The sequence below is a fragment of the Lingula anatina genome, chromosome 4 (genome assembly GCF_051362555.1).
Source record: "Lingula anatina isolate TDL-2025a chromosome 4, LinAna3.0, whole genome shotgun sequence".
Taxonomy (NCBI): Eukaryota; Metazoa; Brachiopoda; class Lingulata; order Lingulida; family Lingulidae; genus Lingula; species Lingula anatina.
The window spans coordinates 23,013,913-23,039,634 of NC_141770.1; the positions used below are offsets into that span (position 1 = coordinate 23,013,913).

A 25,722-nucleotide genomic window follows, 5' to 3' on the forward strand; every position below is an offset into this window, starting at 1 on the left:
GGCTACTGTGATAAGTTTTATTTTTATATTTTACTTTCCATGTAATATTTTGTTATAAAATGGCCATATACTTTAGTAAAATGTTTTATTTACTTTTAAATTGGAATTCGAAACTTATGTTATAATGAATAAGTAGCTTTGCGTTTACAGCATGGTAGTAGCCGGTGTGGGATAAATTTGTGAGTGTTCCTTTGTATTTAAATAATAAACAAACTGCTTTTTATATACAGGTCAATTTTTCAAATGCAACAGACAGTTTTTTAAGTAGAAGTTTTCAAAGCTGATCCGATTCTTCGTTGTGGATACTTAAACTGGGGTTAATAGTTGGCGCCTGTTCGTTTTGTCTCCCAGAATGAAACCTTTTGCTAGTGAAGTATGTTATTGTTATTGTTTTCATCATTCAGGTTATTATATCTGAATGTGAAAAATTGGCTCAGATTTAAATGGATCAATTTGATAACCATGCAATGAATTATTGATTTGAAGTAGTTTGGTGCCACATGAAGTTCCTGTCCTTGCCATTTCTAATGTTTCATTTTGAAATTCACATTTTCTCTTTTTCAGTTTAACTGAAGTCCCCAGCTACAGTTCAGGGGTGAACCGGCAGCACCATGTACTCCATATACAAACAGACGCAGCCTCCCACTGGGATAGAGCACTGCGTCTACTGCAACTTCTTCTCCACCAAAGAGAAGAACCTGATCATAGCTGGCTCCACACAGCTACATGTGTACAGGCTGAATGCAGATATTGAGGCAAGATAATTGTCTTTTAAATTCAAATACCAGATATGTTATCCCATCATGTTCAGTGCATTAAGATTTACTGTATTGACAATTGCATTTTAATACATTCTTGAGAATATTTATAGGATTGTGTTGCATTCCTTGCTTATTCTTTATCACCATGTATGTCATTTACTTTTGGTTCTTGGGACCAGCACTGCCACTGCATTGCACGTGAAAATAGAAAAGTGCATAGTGTCAGTCGCTTGCTTTTTTTAAAATACTTCAATAAAATAATTATTTTGGGGCTGATACCTAGAAATAAAGATATTCTGAAAATTGTAACTTTTTATACATTCATATTGGCTTCATCTCTAATATCCCACTTTTTCACTCTAGGGAACTGGAAAAGGATCAGAAAAGGTGTCAGGTACGTGAATACATGTGGATCTATTTTGTATAAATTTGTAAGATTATTTACTTAAATTTGGTGAATAGATTATGATAATAGATAATAAAAACACGTACTAAATCAAGTACATGTAGATTTTGGTGTTCTTCTGGAGCTTTTTCTGCTCTGGTGATCATGCTGTAATGAGACTACTCACTTTCTTTCAAGTTCAACACCATTTTACCTGTCCAATCTCAACGTGAAAAGTGCTAAAATTGGTATGAAGTTGTTATGGGAGACTGCAAAAAATAAAAGCATGACTACTCACAGTGATTTTGTTTTCAGACAATAAACAGAAGCGAATGAAGTTGGAAACTCTCGGCTCTTTTTCTCTGTTTGGGAATGTCATGTCTCTGGCCACAGTCAGACTCCCTGGGGCAGTCAGGGACTCCCTGCTGCTTAGTTTTCAGGATGCCAAGGTGAGGAATATGTTCTACTGTATGCTGCAATACAGAATTTTAGATTCTAAAGCGTAACTTTGAAAATAATGTTCTTTGTTGTTTGGTAAATGTTTTGTAAAAATGTTATTTGATTTTATGATATGTTATGGCAAAACCATACAATGTTTTAAAAATGATATTAAAATATGATATTTTAATATCATTTTTAAAACATTAAAATATGATATTTGCAAATGATTTACTAAAAAAGTGCTTAAACAAAATTTTATTAGCCATGGTGTTTTAAGAATTTCACATTTTACTGGCTTGGCTTAAATATTACTTGTCTGTAAGTTGTAACTGGTCAGTTGGTGGTTGCTATTCATACTGCACTATAGATGTCTGTGTTGTAGCTGTCTGTGGTGGACTACGATGCATCAACACACAGCCTGAAGACATCATCACTCCATTATTTTGAGGAGGAAGAATTAAAGGTATCATGATACTGCTAAGCATCTTGGTTTTTGAATATGTGCTTAATGTTGTACAGATATCTGAAGTTCATATTTTGTGATTACATTATAAAAGGGGAAAGAAGGATAACTGTACATGGGAGAATATAAGTACATAACACAATTATCATTAATTTAAAAGTCACAGCACTTGCACCTATCAATTTTAAATAATTGATCTTTGAAAAAAAAATACTGCAGCCATATCGCCATGATTCTTTAAACGTGACCTTTGACCTTTCAGCATGGTTTCCAGCAGCAACAGCATTATATCCCTATGATTCGTGTTGATCCTGATGGACGATGTGCTTCTATGGTGATCTACGGAACACACATTGTCATTTTGCCCTTTCGCAGAGAGAGTGCTGCAGACGATGCTGATGGACTGGGGGGAAGGTGAGTCGAAGGGGACATTGGTCATCCTTGATTAAAAGGAGTGTGATATTTTAAAGGCATGCCACTCTGTTAATATATTTTAAAAACCTGGCTTTGGTTAAACTTGTTTTGTGATGAACTCTGGACAACTTGTCATTAAGAAAACATTTAGCAAAGCACATAGTGGCCAGATGCATAATGTATTGTTACACACAAGTACAGAGTTAAGTATATACCTGTTTCTCAGTTTTCTATGGATGTTTCTATTCATTCACATTGACTGGAGGTGCATTATTCAGATAATGTTAGCTTTCTCAGGGTCACCAGTTTGTTTTGTTTATACCTCTTTTACAGGATGAAACTTTAATTTTAAAGTAAAGATTTATTATCATAATTATAATTTCAGTTCAGCCAAACTCTCTTCATACATAATTGATGCCTCCAAGTTAGACGAGAAGATCTGTAACATCATAGACATCCAGTTCCTTCATGGCTACTATGAGCCCACCATGTTTATCCTGTATGAACCTCTCAGAACTTGGACAGGGTGAGTGGTTAGACTGGTTTATAGTGACTGTTTGTTCACAAGTTTTATAATCAGTGTGATTAATTTTTTGTGTTATTTTATATATATATAATTTGTTTGTTATAAAAAGGTATAATTTCTTTTTTTTTACATTATGTTGATCATTGTGAGAATAATGGTAATAAAATGTTGTCAATTTTACTTATGTTGGCATTCTCTGGATTTCATTTCAGTTGTTGTAGGAGATGATAAACTGCTTATTGTACCACCAGCGTAGGCGCTGGCGGTACCCATGGTTTTAGTCCCGACCCGTATGTTCCGCCGGCTCCGCCGGCTCCTGCGGCTCCTGCGGCTCCGCCGGCTCCTGCGGCTCCGCCGCCAAGTCACCGTTACCGCTTCTCCTCCTAGACGGTAAGGGCCCCTGTACCCATCTCTTGGATTTAGGTCACCTATAATCTCAACTCGTTCCACGTAAAATTTGGGCTTTGTCGGTATTGGGGTCTAGGTGTGGCACTCATTGCAATGCACCCTTGTCTAAAAATGGCAAAATTAAATGCTAATTATCTACCCTACGGAAGGAGTTATGGGAAAAATTTCTACAGACAGCTTTCCAAAAGTCATATGTGTAGATTTCAAATATGCCCTTGGATTTGACCTTTGACCTTTATTTCAAGGTCAAACGGGCCAAAATTTTCAAAAAAATGAAATTTTTTACGAAAAAAATTTTTTTTTCCCTGTTATTCAGATACCACACAGACTTAACCAATAATATTATTGGAAAGTGTAACCCTTCGGGTCATCTTTCATCTCCGTGAATTTGGGGTCAATCGGTGCATTTTCACGGGAGTAGCGGCCATAAAGTACCGAAACTGAAAACTGTCTCTAATTCGGGAACCGTTAATGCTAGAGACCCATTCTTTTTTGCATTTTGTAGAGCATGTAAAGCCCAACACTGGAGGTGGTCTCCATTTTTTTGTATTCCATACGGTTTTCAAGTTATGCTGTATCAAAAAGTACATATTGGTGGTGAAAGCAAAATGTGCAGTACGGTAATGGATAATAAATTTTGAACTCTGGAAAAATAATACATAAGGCTTGGCAAAGCAGACAACTTGTGGTCAAAAATGACATTATTTCATCAAATTTGAACTTCTGGAACTTCAGAGCACCTCCTATTTTAAGAATTTTGACCAAAATTATGTTTTCTTTATTTTAATTAATCTTTTCTGTAGGAAATTTATGGCACATTATGGTAACTCCAAAATTATAACATTTAGTCCCTTATATCTCCAAAACTGGCAGAGATAGGTCCATAGTTACTATTGAAGTTGAATAGGAAGTCATATACTGGCAATCCAAATGTGACCTTGAAATTGACCTTTGACCTACTTTTCACCATGAACTGAACTTTGCAAATTTTGCTTCCCTTATATCTCCAAAACTGGCAAAGATAGGTCCATAGTTTTTATTGAACTTGAATGGGAAGTCATATACTGGCAATCTAAATGTGACCTTAAAATTGACCTTTGACCTACTTTTCACCATGAACTGAACTTTGCAAATTTTGCTTCCCTTTTATCTCCAAAACTGGCAGAGATAGGTCCATGGTTACTGTTGAACTTGAATAGGAAGTCATATACTGGCAATCTAAATGTGACCTTAAAATTGACCTTTGACCTACTTTTCACCATGAACTGAACTTTGCAAATTTTGCTTTCCTTATATCTCCAAAACTGGCAGAGATAGGTCCATAGTTACTATTGAAGTTGAATAGGAAGTCATATACTGGCAGTCTCAATGTGACCGTAAAATTGACCTTTGACCTACTTTTCACCATGAACTGAACTTTGCAAATTTTGCTTCCCTTTTATCTCCAAAACTGGCAGAGATAGGTCCATAGTTACTATTGAACTTGAATAGGAAGTCATATACTGGCAGTCTAAATGTGACCTTAAAATTGACCTTTGACCTACTTTTCACCATGAACTGAACTTTGCAAATTTTGCTTCCCTTTTATCTCTAAAGTTACACTGTATCAAAAAATACATATTGGTGGTGAAAGCAAAATGTGCAGTACGGTAATGGATAATAAATTTTGAACTCCAGAAAAATAATACATAAGGCTTGGCAAAGCAGACAACTTGTGGTCAAAAATGACATTATTTCATGAAATTTGAACTTCTGGAACTTCAGAGCACCTCCCATTCCAAAAATTTTGACCAAAATGACCTTTTCTTTATTTTAATTAATTTTTTCTTTAGGAAATTTATGGCACATTATGGTAACTCCAAAATTATAACATTTAGTCCCTTTTATCTGCAAAACTGGCAGAGATAGGTCCATAGATACTATTGAACTTGAATAGAAAGTCATATACTGGCAATCTTACTGTGACCTTGAAATTGACATTTGACCTTTTTTTCACCATGAACTGAACTTTGCAAATTTTGCTTCCCTTTTATCTCCAAAACTGGCAGAGATAGGTCCATAGTTACTACTGAACTTGAATAGGAAGTCAAATACTGGCAATCTTACTGTGACCTTGAAATTGACCTTTGACCTACTTTTCACCATGAACTGAATTTTGCAAGTTTTGCTTCCCTTTTATCTCTAAAACTGGCAGAGATAGGTCCATAGTTACTATTGTACTTGAATAGGAAGTCATATACTGGCAATCTAAGTGTGACCTTGAAATTGACCTTTGACCCACTTTTTATCATGAATTGAACTTTGTAATTTTGGTTCCCTTTTATCTCCAAAACTAGCGAGATAGGTCCATAGTTACTATTGAAATTGAATAGGAAGTCATATACTGGCAATCTAAGTGTGACCTTTAAATTGACCTTTGATCTACTTATTATCATGAACTGAACTCTGCTAATTTCTTTCTCTTTTAACTCCAAACCTGGCAGAGATAGGTCCATAGTTACTATTGAACTTGAATAGGAAGTCATATACTGGCAATTTACTGTGACCTTGAAAATGACCTTTCACCTACCTTACGATGAACTTAAATTTGATTGTACCATTTTTAGTTTCATATATATTTTTGCATATATTGAAAATTCTTGTTGATTGCATGTTTACAGCTTGTCAAGCACAAGACTGGTGGCTGTGTCCCTTATTTTGTGTATGTGGGGGTCTATACGAATGCGATTGCTCCAGCTGGTGGTACAATATTCGGAGGCGGTATCGCCTCTCTGATCCTCTAGTTTTTAATCTGGATTAATCCAAAATTATTGGTAGTTTGATTTGATCATATAATCCAAAAATTTGATGTACTTTCATGAACAAATTGTAACAGTTCTCATTTCTTACCCAGTCGCATAGCTGTGCGCCAGGACACCTGCTGTATTGTAGCCATTTCACTGAACATGCAGCAGAAGGTCCATCCCATCATTTGGTCCCTTAGCAATCTCCCATATGACTGTTTCCAAGTGCAGGCTGTACCCAAACCCATAGGTCAGTGCTTTATGTTGGGTATAGTGTGTGTGTGTGTGTGTGTGTGCGTGCGTGCGTGCGCGCGCGCGTGCGGACACATGCATTTATGTGTGTGTATTTTATTTGAGATGCAAATCTTAAAAGATCAAATTTCAGATTAGAAATAAAACCACTTTAAATGAACAACCAAAATGAAGGAAGAACCTTTTTTTTTCATCTCATAATGGTTTATCAGTGGTCTTAGTTTTAAGCTAAATGTCTGTATTTCCATCTTTGAAAATATAAGTCCCATCATGTTTTGATGTGTAGTCAAGTTAATTAGACTAAGCATTATTTCCTCATTTCAGGTGGAGTTTTAGTATTTGCTGTGAACTCCTTGTTGTATTTGAACCAAAGTGTCCCTCCATATGGGGTCTCCCTGAACATTACCACAGATATATGTACAGGATTTCCACTCAGTAAGTTTTCTTGAGGGATTTTGAAAAGCTGTGCTATATGTAGAAGTGCCAGTTATATACTAGGAGCATAGTGTGGCATATTTTGGTGCTAAGACACTCAGAGAATTGTGCTGGAGTCTCATTCATACCAAGGCTTCTGTACCAATTTTATACCATAATGATATTCCATCAGTTTTTTTGTGTCTTGTTTTCAGATTTTTTCAAGATATTTTTAATTTGTCTGTAAAAAATTACAGGTTTTGTTACTTCAACTTCATTGAAATAATTTGGCTAAAATTTAATCACGAAGTTAAAGTTATTCACATGCTAGAGTGTCTTCAGAAATGGATAGAGATTTAAAAGGAAGGCTACCATAATCTTATATAAATGTCTGTTGTCTTGTTTTACAAATTTTACTGCATTTTTCTTTATGTGACCAATTTATTAATCCAATATTTCTGCCTCCAGAACCACAAGAAGGCATGAAGATCATGTTGGACTGTATGCAGACGACTTTCATTGACTCTGAGCGACTGGTCCTGTCCCTCAAAGGGGGAGAAATGTAAGTGGTCTGGAAAGTGAAAAGAGAACTAGAACAGTTTTGCATGGTTAAAAGTCTGAATGCTTTTTTATTTGTAATCTGAGTACTAGTACTTGCTATGATAGTGTGCTAAAGCAATGTGTAAGAAAGAAAGTAAAACCTCCTGAAAAAAAATTAAGTGTATTTCTACCTGTGAGGCAAGCAGTTTCAACCCTTCATCAAAAGACCTCGATCACATGATTAACTTGTCAGTAAGAGAAACATTTTTACTGTAACACAGCTGACAGAATATCTCCAATAAGTAAAGAGTTATGTATGGAAAATTAGGTAAATTTTATAAATGATCCTAAAATGATTTTATTTTATTTATTATTTTCAGTTATGTATTAACATTAATGGTGGATGGGATGCGAAGTGTGAGAAGCTTTAATTTTGACAAAGCAGCAGCTAGTGTTCTGACAACTTGTGTAAGTTTGTTATAATTATAAACCATATCTAAAACTGTTGACATAATTACAATCTGTGTACCTGTCTTTGAGTTGAAATTTTCTTGCTTTTTAGTCACTCATAATAAAGATATGAACTAGTGAATTTCATTCATGATGGCTTAATAAGAAATTAACTTGAATACCATTTTTTATTGTAATTCTCTCAACTGTTTTGTTTAGGAAATATGCCAAAAGCTTTATCTAAAGCAATCACTTAATAATTAGTAATTTTGAATTCCAGATGTGCCAATGTGAAGAGGGCTACCTTTTTCTTGGTTCAAGATTGGGAAATTCTCTGTTACTCAAATATACAGAGAAGGCACCAGACTTTGGTATACCTGAACCTAAACCACCAGACCGTGAGAAACAGGTAAGAAATGACAATTATTTTAATCACCATTGGAAAACTCTAATATTGAAATATGAAAATATGAAGAATATTAATCTTATTATTACCTGCCATTACCATCATCATTTCAGGATGATTTAGTTCAGCCTGCGAAAAAGAAACGTCTTGATACTATGGGGGACTGGATGGCGACTGATGTCTCTGCCATTGATGACCTTGATGACCTTGAGGTGTATGGCAGCAGTGAGACGCAGGCTGGGACACAGATTACTTCTTATACTTTTGAGGTAGCTATGGTGATTGATGTAGAGTGAATGTGCTACTGGTTAAAATAGTCATTTGAAATTTACTGTGTTTAATTTATCAGCATACCTTGGCCATTTGCTCAGAAAAGAGTTTCTCATTTCTAGCCACAGCATGTGTTTAGGGACATTAGAAATATAGGGTTATGTTTTTATGATCAGATTGTCATGCAAGGACAAGGCCATGTTTGATGCAGGAATACAAACTTTTTGTCTCGTCACAGGTATGTGACAGTATCATGAACATAGGTCCATGTGGTCAGATTGTAATGGGTGAGCCAGCCTTTCTGTCAGAAGAGTTCAGCAATTCTCCAGATCCTGATGTGGAACTTGTCACAACATCTGGTTACGGCAAGAATGGGGCCTTGTCTGTACTACAGGTGAGTCATGTGCCATTTAGCTGTTAGTAATCCACAACATATCATTCAAATTTTTATTATTTATACTGACTTGAACTTATTTGATTGAATAAGAAAGTATCTTTAGGAGTTTTTATAATGAATAACCATGCTCACTGTTTTATGTAAAACTGTTTTTCCTATGTTTTGTCATGTAGAGGAGCATACGCCCCCAGGTAGTGACAACCTTCGAACTCCCTGGTTGCTACGACATGTGGACAGTCATTGGCCCACCTGGGGGCAGCAGTGGGGAGAAGGCTGAAGACACAGAGGTACATATTAGAAAATCCACATATCAGTGAAATGTCTTTTCTTTTTTTGATTGGTTGTTTGCAAACAGTGATCATTTAAATTTTTTCCATTTTTCATGACTTGTTTATAGGTGTTATATACATAAGTCCAAACAATGGATAAATATGTCTAAATTGAATGATTTGCAGGCCAAGGAAGCAGAGGCAACAGAAACTGCCGAAACAACAGAAACAGCTGAGGAGGACAAGAAAGAAGAGGAAGTTCACCTTGAGGACCAAGAACACAGCCATGCATTCCTTATACTTAGCAGAGATGACTCCACAATGGTATGGCACGTAATAGATATTGTCACATAATAGATATAGATTAGTTGGATTTGAGATCACATGACAATACTAACATTGTTTGCAATATGGGTTGTACCAACAACCTAATCAGTCACAGTATTAGACTAATTAGTTAGGTTCGAAAGTATATTAGACAAGTGTTTTAGAAGTGAATATGTAATAAGCATAATCCAAGACAATCAAATGTTTTCTAAAACTGTCTTTTAATAAATGCTGCCCATGCCTTTATTGTGAATATTCAAAAATTTAATTGTCTAGATCTGCAGACAGGCCATGAGAGCTAGACCATAGTGGATTCAGTACATAGGCTCCTCACTGGCAATAATAATAATAATAATAATAATAATAATAATAATAATAATTCATATCCTGCAGACAGGCCAGGAGATAATAGACCTTGACCACAGTGGATTCAGTACTCAAGACCCCCCCCCCCCCCCCCCCCACTGTCTACACTGGCAATACTAATAATAAAAAAATGTTAATAATAATAATGTTTCAGATCCTGCAGACAGGCCAGGAGATAATGGAGTTAGACCACAGTGGCTTCAGTACACAGGCCCCCACTGTCTATGCTGGCAATATGGGAGAGAACAAGTACATTCTACAGGTCTCACCTAAGGGGGTCAGGCTGCTAGAAGGGGGTAAGATAATTGATTATGGACTTAAGATTTCAATATAATTCAAGCAGTAAAATTTATTATTACTTCACCTACAGTATTTTGGTCGCATTGGTAAAAAAAGTTTAGTCTCCTTATAAATGGTTTCCTTTTTTTATCAGATTACTTTAGGTACTTTGTATATTCTGTGTATTAAAAGTAAAATCAATCTAATTTCAAACTGTTAAAAGGTATCCTTGAATTTGTATTTATTTGTTTTTACTATTTTTATGATATTATGTTTTTTATTTAAAAATATTTAGTTAAACAGCTACAGCACATCCCAATCGATGTGGGCTCACCTCTGGTCCAGTGTTCAGTGGCCGACCCCTTTGCTGTCATCATCAGCGAGGAGGGCCATGTTATGTTATTAAACCTGAGACAGGACAGCTTTGGCAGTGGGGTCAGGCTGGCTGTGATCAGACCAAATCTACAGCAGGTACGGGATATATGTGAAATTAGTCAATAGTGTACCGTTTAGAGATGTGTGCAACAAGTTTTGTACTTCCTCTTGAACCCTGGAATAATGATGGTAAAAGAAAATTAATTATTTCTGAAGATACTTATGTAACTTATACCTATGAGGTCACATTGATGAGTCAGTTGTGTGATTGAGGTCCTTTGATTTAGAATGGAGACTTGATGGTTCATAGAAAAAACCAAGACATTTTTTCTTTTAATTTGTTTTTGCAGGTACTAGTAAAATGTGATTTGTTATAAATCCAAATAAAATATCATAATTTGTCTGTTGTTCCTGTAGAAGTCCAAGGTATTAAAGGTGTGTACATATAGAGATATAAGTGGAATGTTTGTGACATCTGCTCAGGAAGAGGAAGAAGAAAGTGCCCCTGTGTCGTCAGAACTGAAGACACCAAAAGCAGAAAGCTCATTTAGTTTTGACAAAAGGTGAGGTGGATTTCAATGAAAATATCTCATTTACAATTCATGACAAAATGCTCAAAGTTTTTATAAAACTTTGACAGCATTGTTCAAACTGGTTTAATAGCTGTAAAATTAATGTAACCACTTTGTTCAATTTCATTTTGAATTGAAGATTAAGTTAAGTATGCTTGGTCACTGATTTGAGTCAAAAAAGAAGAGAAGTTAATTTTTTCCTCTTTTTGTATCAGCAATTGTAGCAAATATGGCTCTGCTATGTCTGTATTTTATCAATAAGTTTTTTTTTTTTTTTTTTTTTTTTAACAAATCCATTACAGCACAATCGATGATGAAGATGAGCTTCTGTATGGAGACACAGATGCAGCTTTGTTTAGCCCTACTGCCAAAGTGGAAACTAAGTCAAGGTAAGGACTCCTGATTAATCCAAATTCATGGTGTATACTAGTACAGTTTTATAGATTTAATGATGTTGGGATGTGTAACAATAGGGTAACAGTTTTAGATATACAAAACTGAATAATTCAATTTTTTTTGAACAGGCATTTGAACTTCTTTACTATGTTTATATGTTGTAAGGAAACTTAGACCTGTCGCGTGTATTTGTGTGTGCGAACATGTACAATTATGTACTCAACAGTGTTCTGGTAGAAATATTAATTGGATAATTGAAGAACACATACATGTAACAGTTTCTTAATACTAACAATTATTTTCCTTACATAGATTATAATGTCAATTTATTAAGTTGTGCAATAATTTCAGTACAAGTGGCGTGGAAGAGGCAAAGAAAAAAGAAATCAAACCCAGCTATTGGGCTCTTCTGTACAGGGAGAACGGAAATCTGGAGGTGAGAATGTGCGCTGGGCACTATTTCTAAATGTTTTGATTCCTTAACGGTGATCAGCTTCTATTGGTATTAGCCTGTTATGGCACTGTCAGATGTTGCAAACTTTTTAAAACATATTTTATGATTAATTTATCAATCAATTAGAGTGCCATGCAAGGGTTCTGGCATAGGCAGCAGCCAGAATGTTATTGTCCCTACTATCATAATCAGCCATTTTTCACAGTTTTAAGTTTCTGATAAATTTCTGTTTGCAGCATCAAACAATACCTAATAATTATTTGAAGAATATTATTTTATCTTTTAATTCTATATTTTAAATTAGCTACAGTTGATCTTACAAATTGAATGTGAGGCATTTTATCATGTGGTTATGTTCTTAATTTTTGATTCCAGTTTTACAGTCTCCCTGACTTTAAGCAGGTGTTTGTAATCAAGTCTTTTCCCATGGGGCACAAGGTACTGGTGGACAGTGCTGTCATGGCAGAGTCCATGGTCAGGTCAGTTAAGTTAGGCCACATTCAGAACAGTGGACTAACTAGTCTGAAGGTCAAATATGGCCGACCCACTTGAATACTTCCCCACAGGGAATCTATTCAGTGTCTAGTAGCTTATTAGATGGCAAGCTTTTAAGTGGGTCACCATATTTGACCCGCGGACTAGTGAGTGCACTGTTGTGAATGCAGCCTTATTCTCTCACCTAATAGTATTATTATTTCTTAATTCATTTATTCAAAGATCATTTACAGAGCTTATTTTTAAGCATGACTGAAAAGCTACTGAAAGAAGGAGAAAATGCTGATATAAAAAGAAATTTGTTTAAGATAAAGGTGAGATAAATTCATTGTTATAACTTATACATGTATATTATTTAATAATTGATATGTCTGTACTATTTTATCAAATATATTTTGCCCTGATAAATGTGGGGTATGTTGGATGTTTTCAATTAAAGAAAATTTTATCTCAGAAAATCTGGTTCTTTTCTGTTTTAGTGAGAAACAAGAGAAATTTGACAAAGGGGGTGAACTGCCATCTGTAAAGGAGTTACTGGTTGTTGGTCTAGGAAACAAGTGTTCTAGACCATATCTAATGGCAAGTGATTATAAATTGTGAACAGTATTACTTTTAATAAGCTTTGTTTTATATCAGATGTAAAATTTAGTGTTTTGTACCCAAAACCCAAAGGTTGTTAACAGTTTGTTTCTAGGTTTTTACTTTACCAGAAACCTTCAAATTTAACACAATTTTCACAGCTGACCTTTTTCTCTTGAACCTCATTAAAAACCTACGGCAGTGGCTCGATCATTTTAACAGGCACTGTATTTTTAAGAGCGCATTCTCAACGAATTAAGCCAGGCTTTACAAAGCCGGTGACCTAAAAATGGCGGACGTACATGAAAGAAAAACCGCCTAATCTTTTAATAGTCTCTCCGCCTCTCACACGCCTCCCCACACGTCGTCCCTGCGGGGCACAGTAATTAAATCTCGGCTCCGAACATTAATATTTCCGTGAATATCTCTGGTGATATTATCTCCTTAGATAGTCGATTCATTGCTGCTCTACGGGCCAAATTATTCCTTTTTCGTCTCTGTTTTCAAAGATAATAGAACAGAAGAGCTTTTTTTTTTCGATCGCCTTCAGCCGCTATGCCTTCTTCACCACGAGTTTAACTGATGAGCATGCGCACTTAATATTTCTCAGGTAGCTTCCGCATGGCGAACGGAGCCGAGATTTAATTACTGTACCCCGCAGGGACGACGTGTGGGGAGGCGGAGAGACTATTAAAAGATTAGGCGGTTTTTCTTTCATGTACGTCCGCCATTTTTAGGTCACCGGCTTTGTAAAGCCTGGCTTAATTCGTTGAGAATGCGCTCTAAGTGATAAATTCTCAAAATTAGAACACCCAGTATTTGTATTGAGTGGCAGTGACACGATTGAAAATGAGACTACCTAATAATTCTGTACAGTAAAAGCACTGAAATGCTACATGGAAATGTATTTTTGATGATTCCAAAATTATGTATCTGAAAAATTGATAATTTTCCCCCAGTTGAAATGATTTATAGCCATTACAGTATCTCTGCGTAGTTAATTTTGTAAAAAGCTGCTTCTAAAATTTCAGTCTCATCAAACGATCCACTGATTTTGAAAAGACTTAATGTCATTGTCTTGTTAGCATTTTTTTCCTTCTGTATTTTGTATTTCTTTGATTTTTTCTTCTAGGCTCGGATAGAAGAGGATCTCATGATCTATGAGGTTTTTCCCTACCAACAGGTGTCGCCAGAGGGACACCTCAAGGTGCGATTTCGTAAGATCCAGCACGGACTCGTGCTGCGACCACGGAAACTGAAGAAGAAAAAGGGTCAGGCAGTGGTGGACGAGGACGTTATAAGTGACCGCGTGGCCAGACTACGGATTTTCACAGATATTTCTGGATACTCTGGGGTAGGTGTGGGCTTTTTTATAGGTGATTCATTTTTAATGGTCATCACTTTATTCTCGGCAAGCCTGATTGGTCTTCCTGTTAAATACTTCTGGTATATTTTGCAAGGTAAAAATCAGAAAGTCTCTCTTTTTCCATTGACTGTTTTCTGTGCCTTTTCCTTGTTTAATATGCTTAGTTAGTTTAAACATATTTTTCATTATATGGAAATTTATCTAAACATTTACATAGTTGATTTTCATAATTTCTTAAAATACCACTTTGCAGATGGTTGGTGAAGAAATATTTTTCAGAGTGAAAATAAGAAAGAATAGTTGTAAATTACTATCATAATGTTATTTTTCTTGTCTCCAGGTATTTATATGTGGCCCTTCTCCTCATTGGCTGTTTGTGACCCCCCGTGGAGCTCTGAGAATGCATCCAATGAGCATTGATGGTTCTGTCACATGTTTTGCACCATTCCATAATATCAACTGTCCAAAGGGTTTCCTGTATTTTAACAGGAATGTAAGTAATTTGGTTAAAAAGTTAGAAATAAATACTTGAATATGATTTACATCTGCTTTTGATACAGTATTTCTTGAAATTAATAGATCTACATATTTTTCATGAAAGAAAGTTGAAGTTCATTATTAAATAAACAATATCTGATTCACTGGTAAGATGATTATATGTTACAAAAAGGAAAATTCTGTTTTTTATTAGTGTTTTTATTTGCATTTCTGTGCAGTTCTGTAAACTGTTTTAATGACATATTTTGTAACCTACTCACCCCCACAGTGAAGTCCTGCTATAACAGCAGATTGCTTATAGCACTTTTTTAATTTTTTTACTGATCGTTTTAAAATTTTACTTTTTTATTTACATATATTTCCAGGATGAGTTAAGGATATCAGTCCTGCCCACCCATCTGTCCTATGATGCCCCATGGCCAGTGAGGAAGGTCCCCCTGAGGGTCACTCCCCACTTCATCCAGTACCATGTGGAGAGCAAGACCTACACAGTGGTGACCAGTGCCCCGGAACCCTGCAGCACCATCCTCAAGATTAAAGATGAGGAGAAGGAGTTTGAAACACAGACCAGAGGTAAATGTTGGATTATCAGCTCTTAATATCGGGATGAGGAGGGGTTTGTAGTTCAGACGAGAGGTACATTTTGATTTATTTATCAGTTCTTAATATCAGATAAAAGGAGGAGGTTGAAGTACAGACTAGAAGGAAGTGTGTGATTTGCACACACATTACTTTATGTGCTCTCTCCCATTTAATTTCTCACCTTTTACTATTTCTATTTTTAAAACTCAGACGAGCGTTTCATTCTGCCAATGGTGGACAAGTTCAGCTTGCAGCTGTTCTCTCCTGTCAGCTGGGAGGCCATACCCAACACCAAGTAAGGAGGATATAGTGGAAATCACATAATCATATGATTTCAGTAACTGAAAATATCAAGTTGTCATGTATATTTATTATTTTTAATTCAGAAGTATGGGTGTTGTAATGCAAAATCAATTCAATTCAATACAAAGACAAGGATCAAATTTATTACAACAATGAGACAATAATAACAGTTATGTGATAAATTTAAATACACATGAGTAAATATTTTAATCTTCATTTTCAATTTGTCAACTGAAAGTAAATATACTGTTTTGGGTTTTTCCTGTAGAATTTATCAATGAAGTAATGACTACTGTTGCCACTTCAGTGTAATCATAAGCTGTAAAAGTTATAACCCTTTTAATTATTTGAAGGTGATATCAATTCACTCTTTTTATAGTAATTCTTTTGATAATATATATATTTCATTAATCCCTCTCTGCACTGCTAGCTGGATTTTCTTCACATTATATTATTTTATTTATTCTTTTCACTTAAAAGGATTGAGTTAGAAGACTTTGAACATGTCACCTGTTTGAAGACGGTGAATTTAAAGTCTGAGGAGACAGTGAGTGGACTGAAGGGATATATGGCTATAGGAACCAACTACTGCTATGGGGAGGAGGTCACCTCCAGAGGAAGGGTAAGTACTATTTCTTTACTTCTGTGTGTTACTAAATAAAATACTGCCATTAAGAAATAAAATATTTTATATCTTTAAATTGCTTCCTTTTTTTCATTTAATGTCCAACTGGTTAATTGTGTTTTTTCTTCAGATTTTGATTTTGATTTCACTGATAAATTTACACAACATCCTAGGTTTTTAATAAGAACATCTTATTTCACCTTCAGATGTTGATGTTTGACATCATAGAAGTTGTCCCGGAGCCGGGTCAACCTCTGACGAAGAACAAACTGAAGACCATCTATGACAAGGAACAGAAAGGTCCGGTCACTGCCATGTGTAGTGCAGAGGGGCTGCTGGTCACTGCCATTGGTCAGAAGGTGGGTGTTTTAGTGGTCAGTCTACTGGGTGACCTCTAAATTTTTATATTCAGGGGTGTAGAGATAGCCTCTTAGGTATATGGAAGTGCCAGTTTGCTACTGGAATTTTTCCAACTAAAGATGTTTTAGAATTGATACAGGTCACAGTTTTGAGCAAACATACACTGGTAGTTGATGTACCAAAGAAGAGCTAGATTTCACACCATTTTTTAATCAAGAAAATAGAATATTTAATGAAATTTTTATTAGAAACTATATTTATTTCTTGCATGGGAAGCTGAAGAGTAAATTTAAAGTAGAACACAATATTATAGTGGAATAATACATTTAACCCTGAGAATTTGGAAATTTTTAAATTCATTTTTGGAGTGCTCTCAACTCAACTCTTTTATCCTCAAGTACTGACCAGTAACTTATCTGTTGACCTCCAGGTGTTTATCTGGACCCTCAAGGACAATGACCTCAGTGGTGTGGCCTTCATAGACACCCAGATCTACATCCATCAGATGACCAATATAAAGGGCTTGATTCTCATCTCAGACATCATGAAGAGCATTACTGTGCTCAGGTATCAGACTGACATGAAGGTGCTCTCCTTGGTTAGCAGGGTAAGTACACATATATATACACATATACATATATACATATATGTGTGTGGTATATGTGTAAACTAAGGCAAATGTGGAGAACAAGAGATTCAGATGTGGCATATCAAGCATACACACAGGGCAGACATGAATGATACTGGATGAGTCATGGTATTGTTGAATAAGTCAGTTACGACTTAAACAGTCATGACAGCCTTTCTTCTTACTCGTGTGGATTCACTATGCCTATATGCCTATGCATGTACTCAGGACAAAAGACTTCACACAGGGGAAACTGTAGATTGAAGATGAACATGCAAATAAACATTAAGCAATATGTGACTAATTTATATATTTATTGCAGAGAAAATCCTGTTTAAAAATTAACAATGCCATGAAAGTCAGTTTTGGGCGTAACAAGTTATAATTCTACTATTTCCCAGGATATCAAGCCACTGGAGGTTTACAGTGCAGAATTCCTTGTGGACAACACACAGTTAGGATTTTTAGGTAAGAATATTCAAATATGATAGCATCAGTGTCTGCAACTTAAAACAAACCAAAAACATGAACAAGTAGCCTTTTCTTTTACTTTGTATGATTATATAATTGATTTAACAAGATAGCAGATAGAACTGTAAACAAGTTGTTCACAGCACAAGGTTATTGCTGTTATTGTTATTGCTGTAATAGTTTGTACTGTTGAATATTTCAGTATCTGACCGTGACAAGAACATGATCCTGGAAATGTATCAGCCAGAAGGTGAGTTTGGAGTATTATAAAGCATAATATAGAGTTTTAATAGAAGGTTATTAGACCCATTGCCAGTATAAAGTTATTTGGAATTTTAATCATTATGGCAAGGTTATGTATTATTCTATAAACGGTTCTTAATTTTTTTTTCACTAGGAATTTCATAATTCAATAATTGTCAGATTTTTTTTCTGAATTGCTTGAGATATTTAGGTCCTGATATATTTGAAAGTCCCTGTAATTTCGAAAAGGGCCAAGCGCTAAGCAATTTTCAATGCTGAGAGCTGTTTTAATCATTGCTCATTGACTTTCTTTCTGAAAAATGCAGCGCGTGAAAGTCATGGAGGACAGCGTCTGCTCAGAAAGGCTGACATAAACATAGGGCATCATGTCAATACAATGTTCAGGATACGCTGTAAAGTCACTGACCCGTCCACTGACAAGAGGGCGCCACCTGCAATAGAAAAGAAACAGGTTACATATTTTGGTAGGTTGTGATGCTTCTTTCAAATTGAAGATGTTGTGTACTGTATATTTCTTATAGACAATCTTATTTTCAATGCCTTGTATATTTTTCAAAGGCTTTTTATGTCTCCTTGATCTAAGCTAATTTGAATATAACGACATGCAGATAAAGTAATGTAACAAACTCAAGTATGATGTTCAAAATTTGGCTGATGATGGCCGCATTTATTGAAAGTCCCAATACTAAAAGAAATGAAGTGGATTAATTTAATAATAAACACTGAATAGTGTTGACAAATGACATTTAACATTAATAAATGGTTCAGTATTACATAACTTTTATTACTTGTATTTTTAGAGCAACCCTTTACCTACATAATGATATATAAACCATTCTTATATCTTATTTAAATTGCAAATTATAGATAATTTTCTTCCCCTACCCCCATTATTTCAAATGCGGTTATTTGAGCCACAGGGTGTTACATATCATTAAATTAAAACCTCATGGGACATTTTTTCACTCTGGGAACATCTAAAAATCAAAAATTTAGACATCAAGGGTTAAGAAAATATAGGTATCCACTGTTTTTCACGGGGTTGCACGTGAACCCCTCCTTCCCACCAGACTATAATGTGTGCGCCTGAAATATCTACATTTAAGATCTAATTTCCAAAGAAATGGTGCACACATTTCAATTTGTGGGGTTGCAAAGAGGCCACTTTTGCTAGTTTTGATGATAAAGATAGTATTACTGGCTCTGGTTTATTTATTTATCCTATTTTATTATTATTATTATTTTTTATTATTATTATTTATTATTTTTTTTTTTTTTTGCAAAATTGATGCTATGGATGCTTTGCATAATGATTTATAAGACAGAGATAGTAACTATAAGTGATCATAAAAGGTGTCTGTTTTCTTTTGGACTGAGCACTGCAGCTGCAGTTTTTTTTCTTTTTATATGAGAAAGCAGAGATTCAGGAATACAACCATTCACAGTTATTTTACTACATCTCCTGGCATAATGATTTGGAAACCATATAACAAATGTATATAAATTATTTTTTTCCCATCCATATTATTTCTTCAAACTGTTGGTATCATTCCAGCCACCCTGGACGGAGGTCTGGGCTACATGTTACCCATCACAGAGAAGATGTACCGTCGTCTGCTCATGTTACAAAACGCTCTCACTGTTCACATACCACACTTAGCTGGGCTCAACCCAAAGGCTTTTAGGTATCAAAATTATTTTTGTATTATTTTATATTGATGGTAATAACAAACTCAAGACATTCGATATGTTAATATAGTGATTTAATTTCATTTTAATTCATTCTTTATTGGAAAACACTTGTCTGGTCTAACCATTTAAGAATATTTTATGAAATGAAAGAAAATGCAAGTCATGTAAGGAAATAACACTTGATGCTTTGTTTTTAAAGAATATTGATACATTGTACATTTGAAATGAATTAAAAAAGGCAGTTTTTGTCACAAGATTTAGTCTTAGCATGTCCAATTGATAACTTATCAGAAATTCTGATCTGAAAGTTTGATCATTTGAAACTATGGAAATTGCTCTTGCACCAGCAAATTAAAAAAAAAAATAATTAGAAGATTTGAAGATTTAAAATAATTGCCAAAAACATTATTAAAATGATCGGCATCCTATTATTCAGCATGGATGTTTTCCATCAGTCTCTTTGGGTACAGTGTCATATTTGATTCATTATTTTTCCAGAAATTTGAAGGTGAACTCTCGTATGCTGGCTAATTCCCAGAAGAATGTTCTGGACGGAGAGTTGATCTGGATGTACATCAACCTTGGGATCAACGAGCGCCAAGAAATTGCCAGGAAACTGGGAACATCTCCAGAACAGGTAGAAATATCATGACTTACAGCCATGACTTTCTTTGCTTTTTGTTATAACGTCATTAATGAGTTTTTTAATGAGTTTAGGCCTTCAATTTTATTTCATTTGTCCAATTTTTTTTTTTTTAATTTGAGCCTCCATGTATCCAAACTGCATTTATAGATTTAGGTAATGTGATGGTAAGGAGGGGAAACAAAGTGCACCTTTGAACCTCTGTCTTAGACTAAATACTGTAACAGTATAAACAAGGACTTTTTTTTGTAAATTTAACACATGCAGAATTAACCCTTATACATTTTTGTCATTTAACTTTTTTTAATCCCAGGCTTCGTAATCTCCTTATCTGTCCGAGATAGAGACTGTGACAATAAGTCCTCTTTCTTCAAGATTTGGATTTGAGTTCTGGCTAATGTACAATTTAATATGCAGCAAGACTGCTTCAAAACACAGTTGTTTTATTAAAATATTTAAAACTTCATTTCAGATATTTGATGACCTAACAGAAATTGAAAGGATAACATCCCACTTCTGAGAGACTGAAGAGAGACCTTAACTTAAGTGTTGGAAATAAAAGGCTTCCTAGTTTCAGTGGAGGACAACAGAATAGGAGGACACAAGGTTATGCAGCAGAACACTACAGCTATTCATCTAGTAATGTGTTGGTGATGTGCATTTATGTGAAAACAAAAACACATTGAGAATGTCAGTGCAAGCAGAACTGGGAGCTTTATACTGCAAATGTTCAAATTTGACTGGATGAAGAGTAAATCTCTTTTAGATCATTATGATCTATGTGGACTGTTTTTTTGCATGTGGTTGACTTTCACAGTCGAGATCCTGTACTCTGACTAGTTGGGTTTGCTGGTATGATACGTCCGTCAACAAACCTAAAATATGTTGAACTGCATAGGAAGGAAAAACTCAAAATTGTTGTACCAATAGTGCAGTATGGCAAATTTAAAACAAAATGTGGGCATAAACATGTTATTTTGTACATTAGTCTGAGAATGTTATTTTCTACAGCACAAGAAAGGAAAAAACATTCATTTAAAGACATTTTTATTCTCTTAGAGAAGTGTGCTTTAGCATACAACAGATGATTACTAGTACAAAAATAATAACTAGTGAAACATTAAATGCTTATTCTTTACTTTTTTGCATTTTAAACTAGAACCGCGAATTGCTAAAACCTGCAGTACCTAAGTAGGTATATTCTACTATGTGAGAGCCAATCAGATTAAAATCTCTACATAACACCTAATAATAATAATAATAATCTCCCCCCCCCTCACCCACCCATCAAGCAAGCAAAACACGGACCTTTACCCTTGCTCATAATAAAGCTGAATATCACTAAAAGGGTGACTTCAACTGATGGAAAAAGATCTGGGTACTGAAAACTAAATTAAATATGATAACAGTTCCACTTAAGGATAAAGCTAAGCCAGAGTTACTTCAAGCAATCTTACCTAAATGAGGGAACTACTTTTGTACTACCTGTGTATAACAAACATGACTTAATGCAATACAGTCTTTGGTAACAAGAAATTTGTGACTTTTTTTTCAGTTTAAATAAGCATGATTCTAATTTTTTTATGATGGACTAGAAAATGGAAGCAATTTAATATAATATGTATTTTTAATACATGGAAGCAATTTATCCTCTGACACAGATTGTACAACTCACAATAAAAGGATTTTAAAGTAAATTACAGTAAGATTTAAAATAATGAGTATTTCAAGTAAAGTTGCAATAACAGTTAAAAGATGGTAAAAATACTTGGAAAATCCTGAAGAGCACATTAAAAGGTCTTTGAGTATGTTAAAAGAAAATACACGAGGAAAAAATGATAATCTTAACACCTTAACATAAAACACACAAATATGTTAAATGTGAAATATGTAAAATACTTTAAAATTACCAATATGATTGAAGGGGAAAAGACAATTGATACACTTGACCCATATGTAGTTTGAAAAAAAAATTGGAAAGATATATCATTATAAATGACAAACTTTTTTAGTGCATATCTGTTAGGTTTTTTTTTTTTTTTTTTTGTTAAGGAATGTGCAATGAAAGGTGCATGTAGGCAGTTTGATATAATGAAGGTAGCAGAAGTGTTGAGGTAATGACCCTCCTGCTAGGTAAATAATACTAAGAGTATGTTTCTCCAACACAGTGTGTATGTATATATGTATACAAATAAAAATATAGTCAATGTGAATCATGTGATGACAGAAAATAAAAACACATCAATACTGAAAAAGGTAAAATAAATACAAACTGTGATAGTTTTTAAAGTACACACTATCTCAGACACCCCCTCATTCTTATTTGTGCAAAGTTACATTTCTTCATGCAAAAAAAAAAAAAAAAAAAAAGGATACATCATTCCTATCACCACAAATTATCACGCTTTCATCATCTGATTTTGGCATAATATTGAACGTTCTTGACTAGATACATATAGAATTTTTTCAATATAACAAACAAACAGTCCGTATCCTCAGATTACACATAAAAATTAATAAAAATAATGATAATAAAAAGAGAAAAACAATATCCATAACAAACACATAGATTCATATTTTTAAAACCTCCACTGAATGAAAAAAAAAGCAAAACATACTTGGAAATAAATCGTGTTCAAAACTGAGACATGGATTTAAATAAAGATGTCATCGCTGACAGTGCTATCTACAGTTGGGTCTCTCTGTGCTGCATGTCCCACATGATCGCTGTCTGCATGTCTCCATCCTTTCCATTGGTTGTAAGTCCGTACACATGTGCCTCCATACAGAAACATGCAGAAATATCCCAGAACCTGAAGCAAATTTAAAATTTATAACAAACTTATTTCGTGTACATGTATTGAAACACTGACAGGTCTTTGCACGTAATACACAATTTGAGGGGGGGGGGGGGGGGGGGGAGTTTGCTCCTTTTCACAAGTTTGCTTCCAATTGTTTGGATCAATCAAAAATAATCTGTTAAACTGACTGTGTCCAGTGTGGGGACTCTATTTTGGTACATCTCAGCAGGTAATAAACATGCTATTTAATAACATTGTCAATTCTCTAAGCATTTTGTTTACAGATAACATGTAACACATAAAGTGAAAAGGTCCTAAGGTGCTAAATATTACAATTTTCTTATCAACCTTATACACAAGGCAGCACAGAAGTCAAATTTACACTCACATAAAGCAGATGAAAAGATTTTATCCAAAATGTATGGCATACAAAAGTCCCCTTTATAATATCTATAAAATGCATTCTATGCCATCATGCTTGTATTTCAAACAAGCAAATTAGCATTGTGCCTATCATTGTCTATTTTGAAAAAAATCTTACCACTGATACCACCATAGGGCTTGTCATCTTCACTGGCATAGGTGGCTCCATCTTTTTGTACATATCCACATTATTTGCAACCAAAGATGATCCAATAAGATACAGACAAGTATATACACCGTATATTGTTATTTCCTAAAAGAAAATATATTGCTATTTATTTTTTAAAAGAATATTTTACACAATGATTTGAACAAAAATCTGATCAAAAATTTTTCCAAAGATCAGCTTAAGTTTACACTTTGCAGTATTGCCTGTGATACTCTTACGTTGGTTATAATGATTACATGAAATGGATTTGATCCACAGACATTAAAGAGATAACAACTCTTTGTATGAGATCCATGCTTCACAATATACTATATACATTACAAACAATTCATAGAAATATAATAAATTCTATTTTACCACAAAAGGGACAGTTACACTGTATCACAATTATTTTGGAATCTGCACTTGCCATAAGACCACATATTACCTCCATACATGGCTATCATCTGTAATAATCTCTTAAGCAATTATTATCATCTCTAAGAGATCATCTCTCAAGAGATTATTACAAAATAACCAAACTTTTTTAGAAAAAAAAATAGGACTAACTTTGAACGTTGGAACAGATTCATTTACCCCAGGAAAATCCATTTCTGGCCTAAGTGAACAGTTGTTATCCCTTTAACTCACACACACAGTTTACCACTTACAATGAGCTGTATGTCCCACCCTACCACCCTGTGTATGACTGAGGTGACGTTGGCCAGGATCCACGCCAGACTGGTGACACAGGAGAACAGAAACAGGAACACAAACACACGCATGTGCCATGCCAGGGGAAGCTCAGAGAAAAAGTTGCCGTATATGTCACTGCTCACTAGACAGATCAGGGCTATCAGGCTGGCAATCTGAAACAACCAAGAGGATGACAATGAATTCTGTTATATATTTTCTAATCTAATTTCAATTTGGTCATATCTGTTTATGTATATTGGTGGTGGTGGTGGTGGTGGTGGTGGGGGGGGGGTTGATCTGTAAAATCAAACAACATTACCATTAATACCAAGGTTAGTCTAACTAGAAGAACATTCCATCTTAAAGAAAATTACTAATTAGCTCACATCAATGTTACCGTGAAAATCATCTAAAACTAGACACAGCTTTTATACATCAGTGCAGAAAAAACTTTTGAGAAGGAAGATGTTTCAAATATAATTTTTTAAATGATATTATACTTTAAGAAACAATGAATTAAGGCATCTTCCTACATCCTTCCACATTTACCAGTACTTCAGTGTAAATATCTTGTGCTGGTTAGCAATCCAAGTACAGTTTACAGATGCATCATTCGTATATAATTATTACCGTCTGTGCCAGCTTCAACAAGCCATTCAATGACGTTAAATACGCTGCTGTCAGTCTCACCACTGGACCGTCTTTCGGGGTGCGCGATCTTGTCACTACAGTCACCCCACATCCGCTATCTGGACCGACCACAGCCTGGTCTGTCGTCTGTGCCTGTGGAAGAAGCGTCTGTGCATCGTCTGCAGTCGTCATCATTTTGCCAGACTAACGTCCATATTTGTGTTACTTCATTCCCTCAACATTGCACGCAAATTATTTTTCCGTGTCAACCGGAAGTTGATATGACCTTGTTGTGCGCCGCTTAGAATAAATAAATATTTCAGCATTTACTAAAACGATTCTACCCCATCATTTTGTAAATTTGACGTAGTGACAAATTTCTTTTCCTTTTCAGTGTTTTTTGTGCTTAATGATTAGTGTGCTCTTTTTCATTGGGGAGCAAGTGCAAATTCATGTTAAGCGGCTAAATGATTTAACATAATTACGTAATCACTCACAATTTTTTAAAAGTTGTACAAAAATTTGGATGGTCTTACACAGCAAGAGTTTGTTTGAAAAATGCGTTGAAAT

The 25,722-nt window shown here is 34.8% G+C and overlaps 2 protein-coding genes across 2 annotated transcripts; one reads left to right on the forward strand and one right to left on the reverse strand.

Annotated features, from left to right (window-relative positions):
- Positions 1–25: 25 nt before the first annotated feature.
- Positions 26–21,579, forward strand: LOC106173820 (cleavage and polyadenylation specificity factor subunit 1). The gene is made up of 36 exons (XM_087010454.1): positions 26–179; positions 565–755; positions 1,125–1,155; positions 1,462–1,595; positions 1,970–2,050; positions 2,313–2,464; positions 2,850–2,990; positions 6,292–6,431; positions 6,758–6,868; positions 7,316–7,409; positions 7,768–7,855; positions 8,118–8,246; positions 8,357–8,512; positions 8,752–8,907; positions 9,084–9,197; positions 9,366–9,503; positions 10,027–10,168; positions 10,447–10,622; positions 10,944–11,089; positions 11,401–11,487; positions 11,846–11,930; positions 12,324–12,427; positions 12,923–13,022; positions 14,155–14,376; positions 14,729–14,881; positions 15,252–15,459; positions 15,679–15,763; positions 16,252–16,393; positions 16,603–16,755; positions 17,187–17,363; positions 17,786–17,852; positions 18,058–18,105; positions 18,425–18,583; positions 19,675–19,804; positions 20,310–20,448; positions 20,927–21,579. Exons 2-36 carry the CDS (start codon positions 612–614, stop codon positions 20,972–20,974), a joined length of 4,380 nt encoding a protein of 1,459 aa, XP_086866580.1. The 5' UTR covers positions 26–179; positions 565–611; the 3' UTR covers positions 20,975–21,579.
- On the reverse strand, positions 21,485–25,447 carry LOC106173089 (uncharacterized). The gene is made up of 4 exons (XM_013554082.2): positions 25,153–25,447; positions 24,498–24,695; positions 23,797–23,931; positions 21,485–23,267 (listed from the first exon to the last, which is right to left on the reverse strand). The coding sequence occupies exons 1-4, from the start codon at positions 25,345–25,347 to the stop codon at positions 23,109–23,111; spliced, it is 687 nt and encodes a 228-aa protein (XP_013409536.2). The 5' UTR covers positions 25,348–25,447; the 3' UTR covers positions 21,485–23,108.
- Between the last annotated feature and the right edge of the window lie 275 nt (positions 25,448–25,722).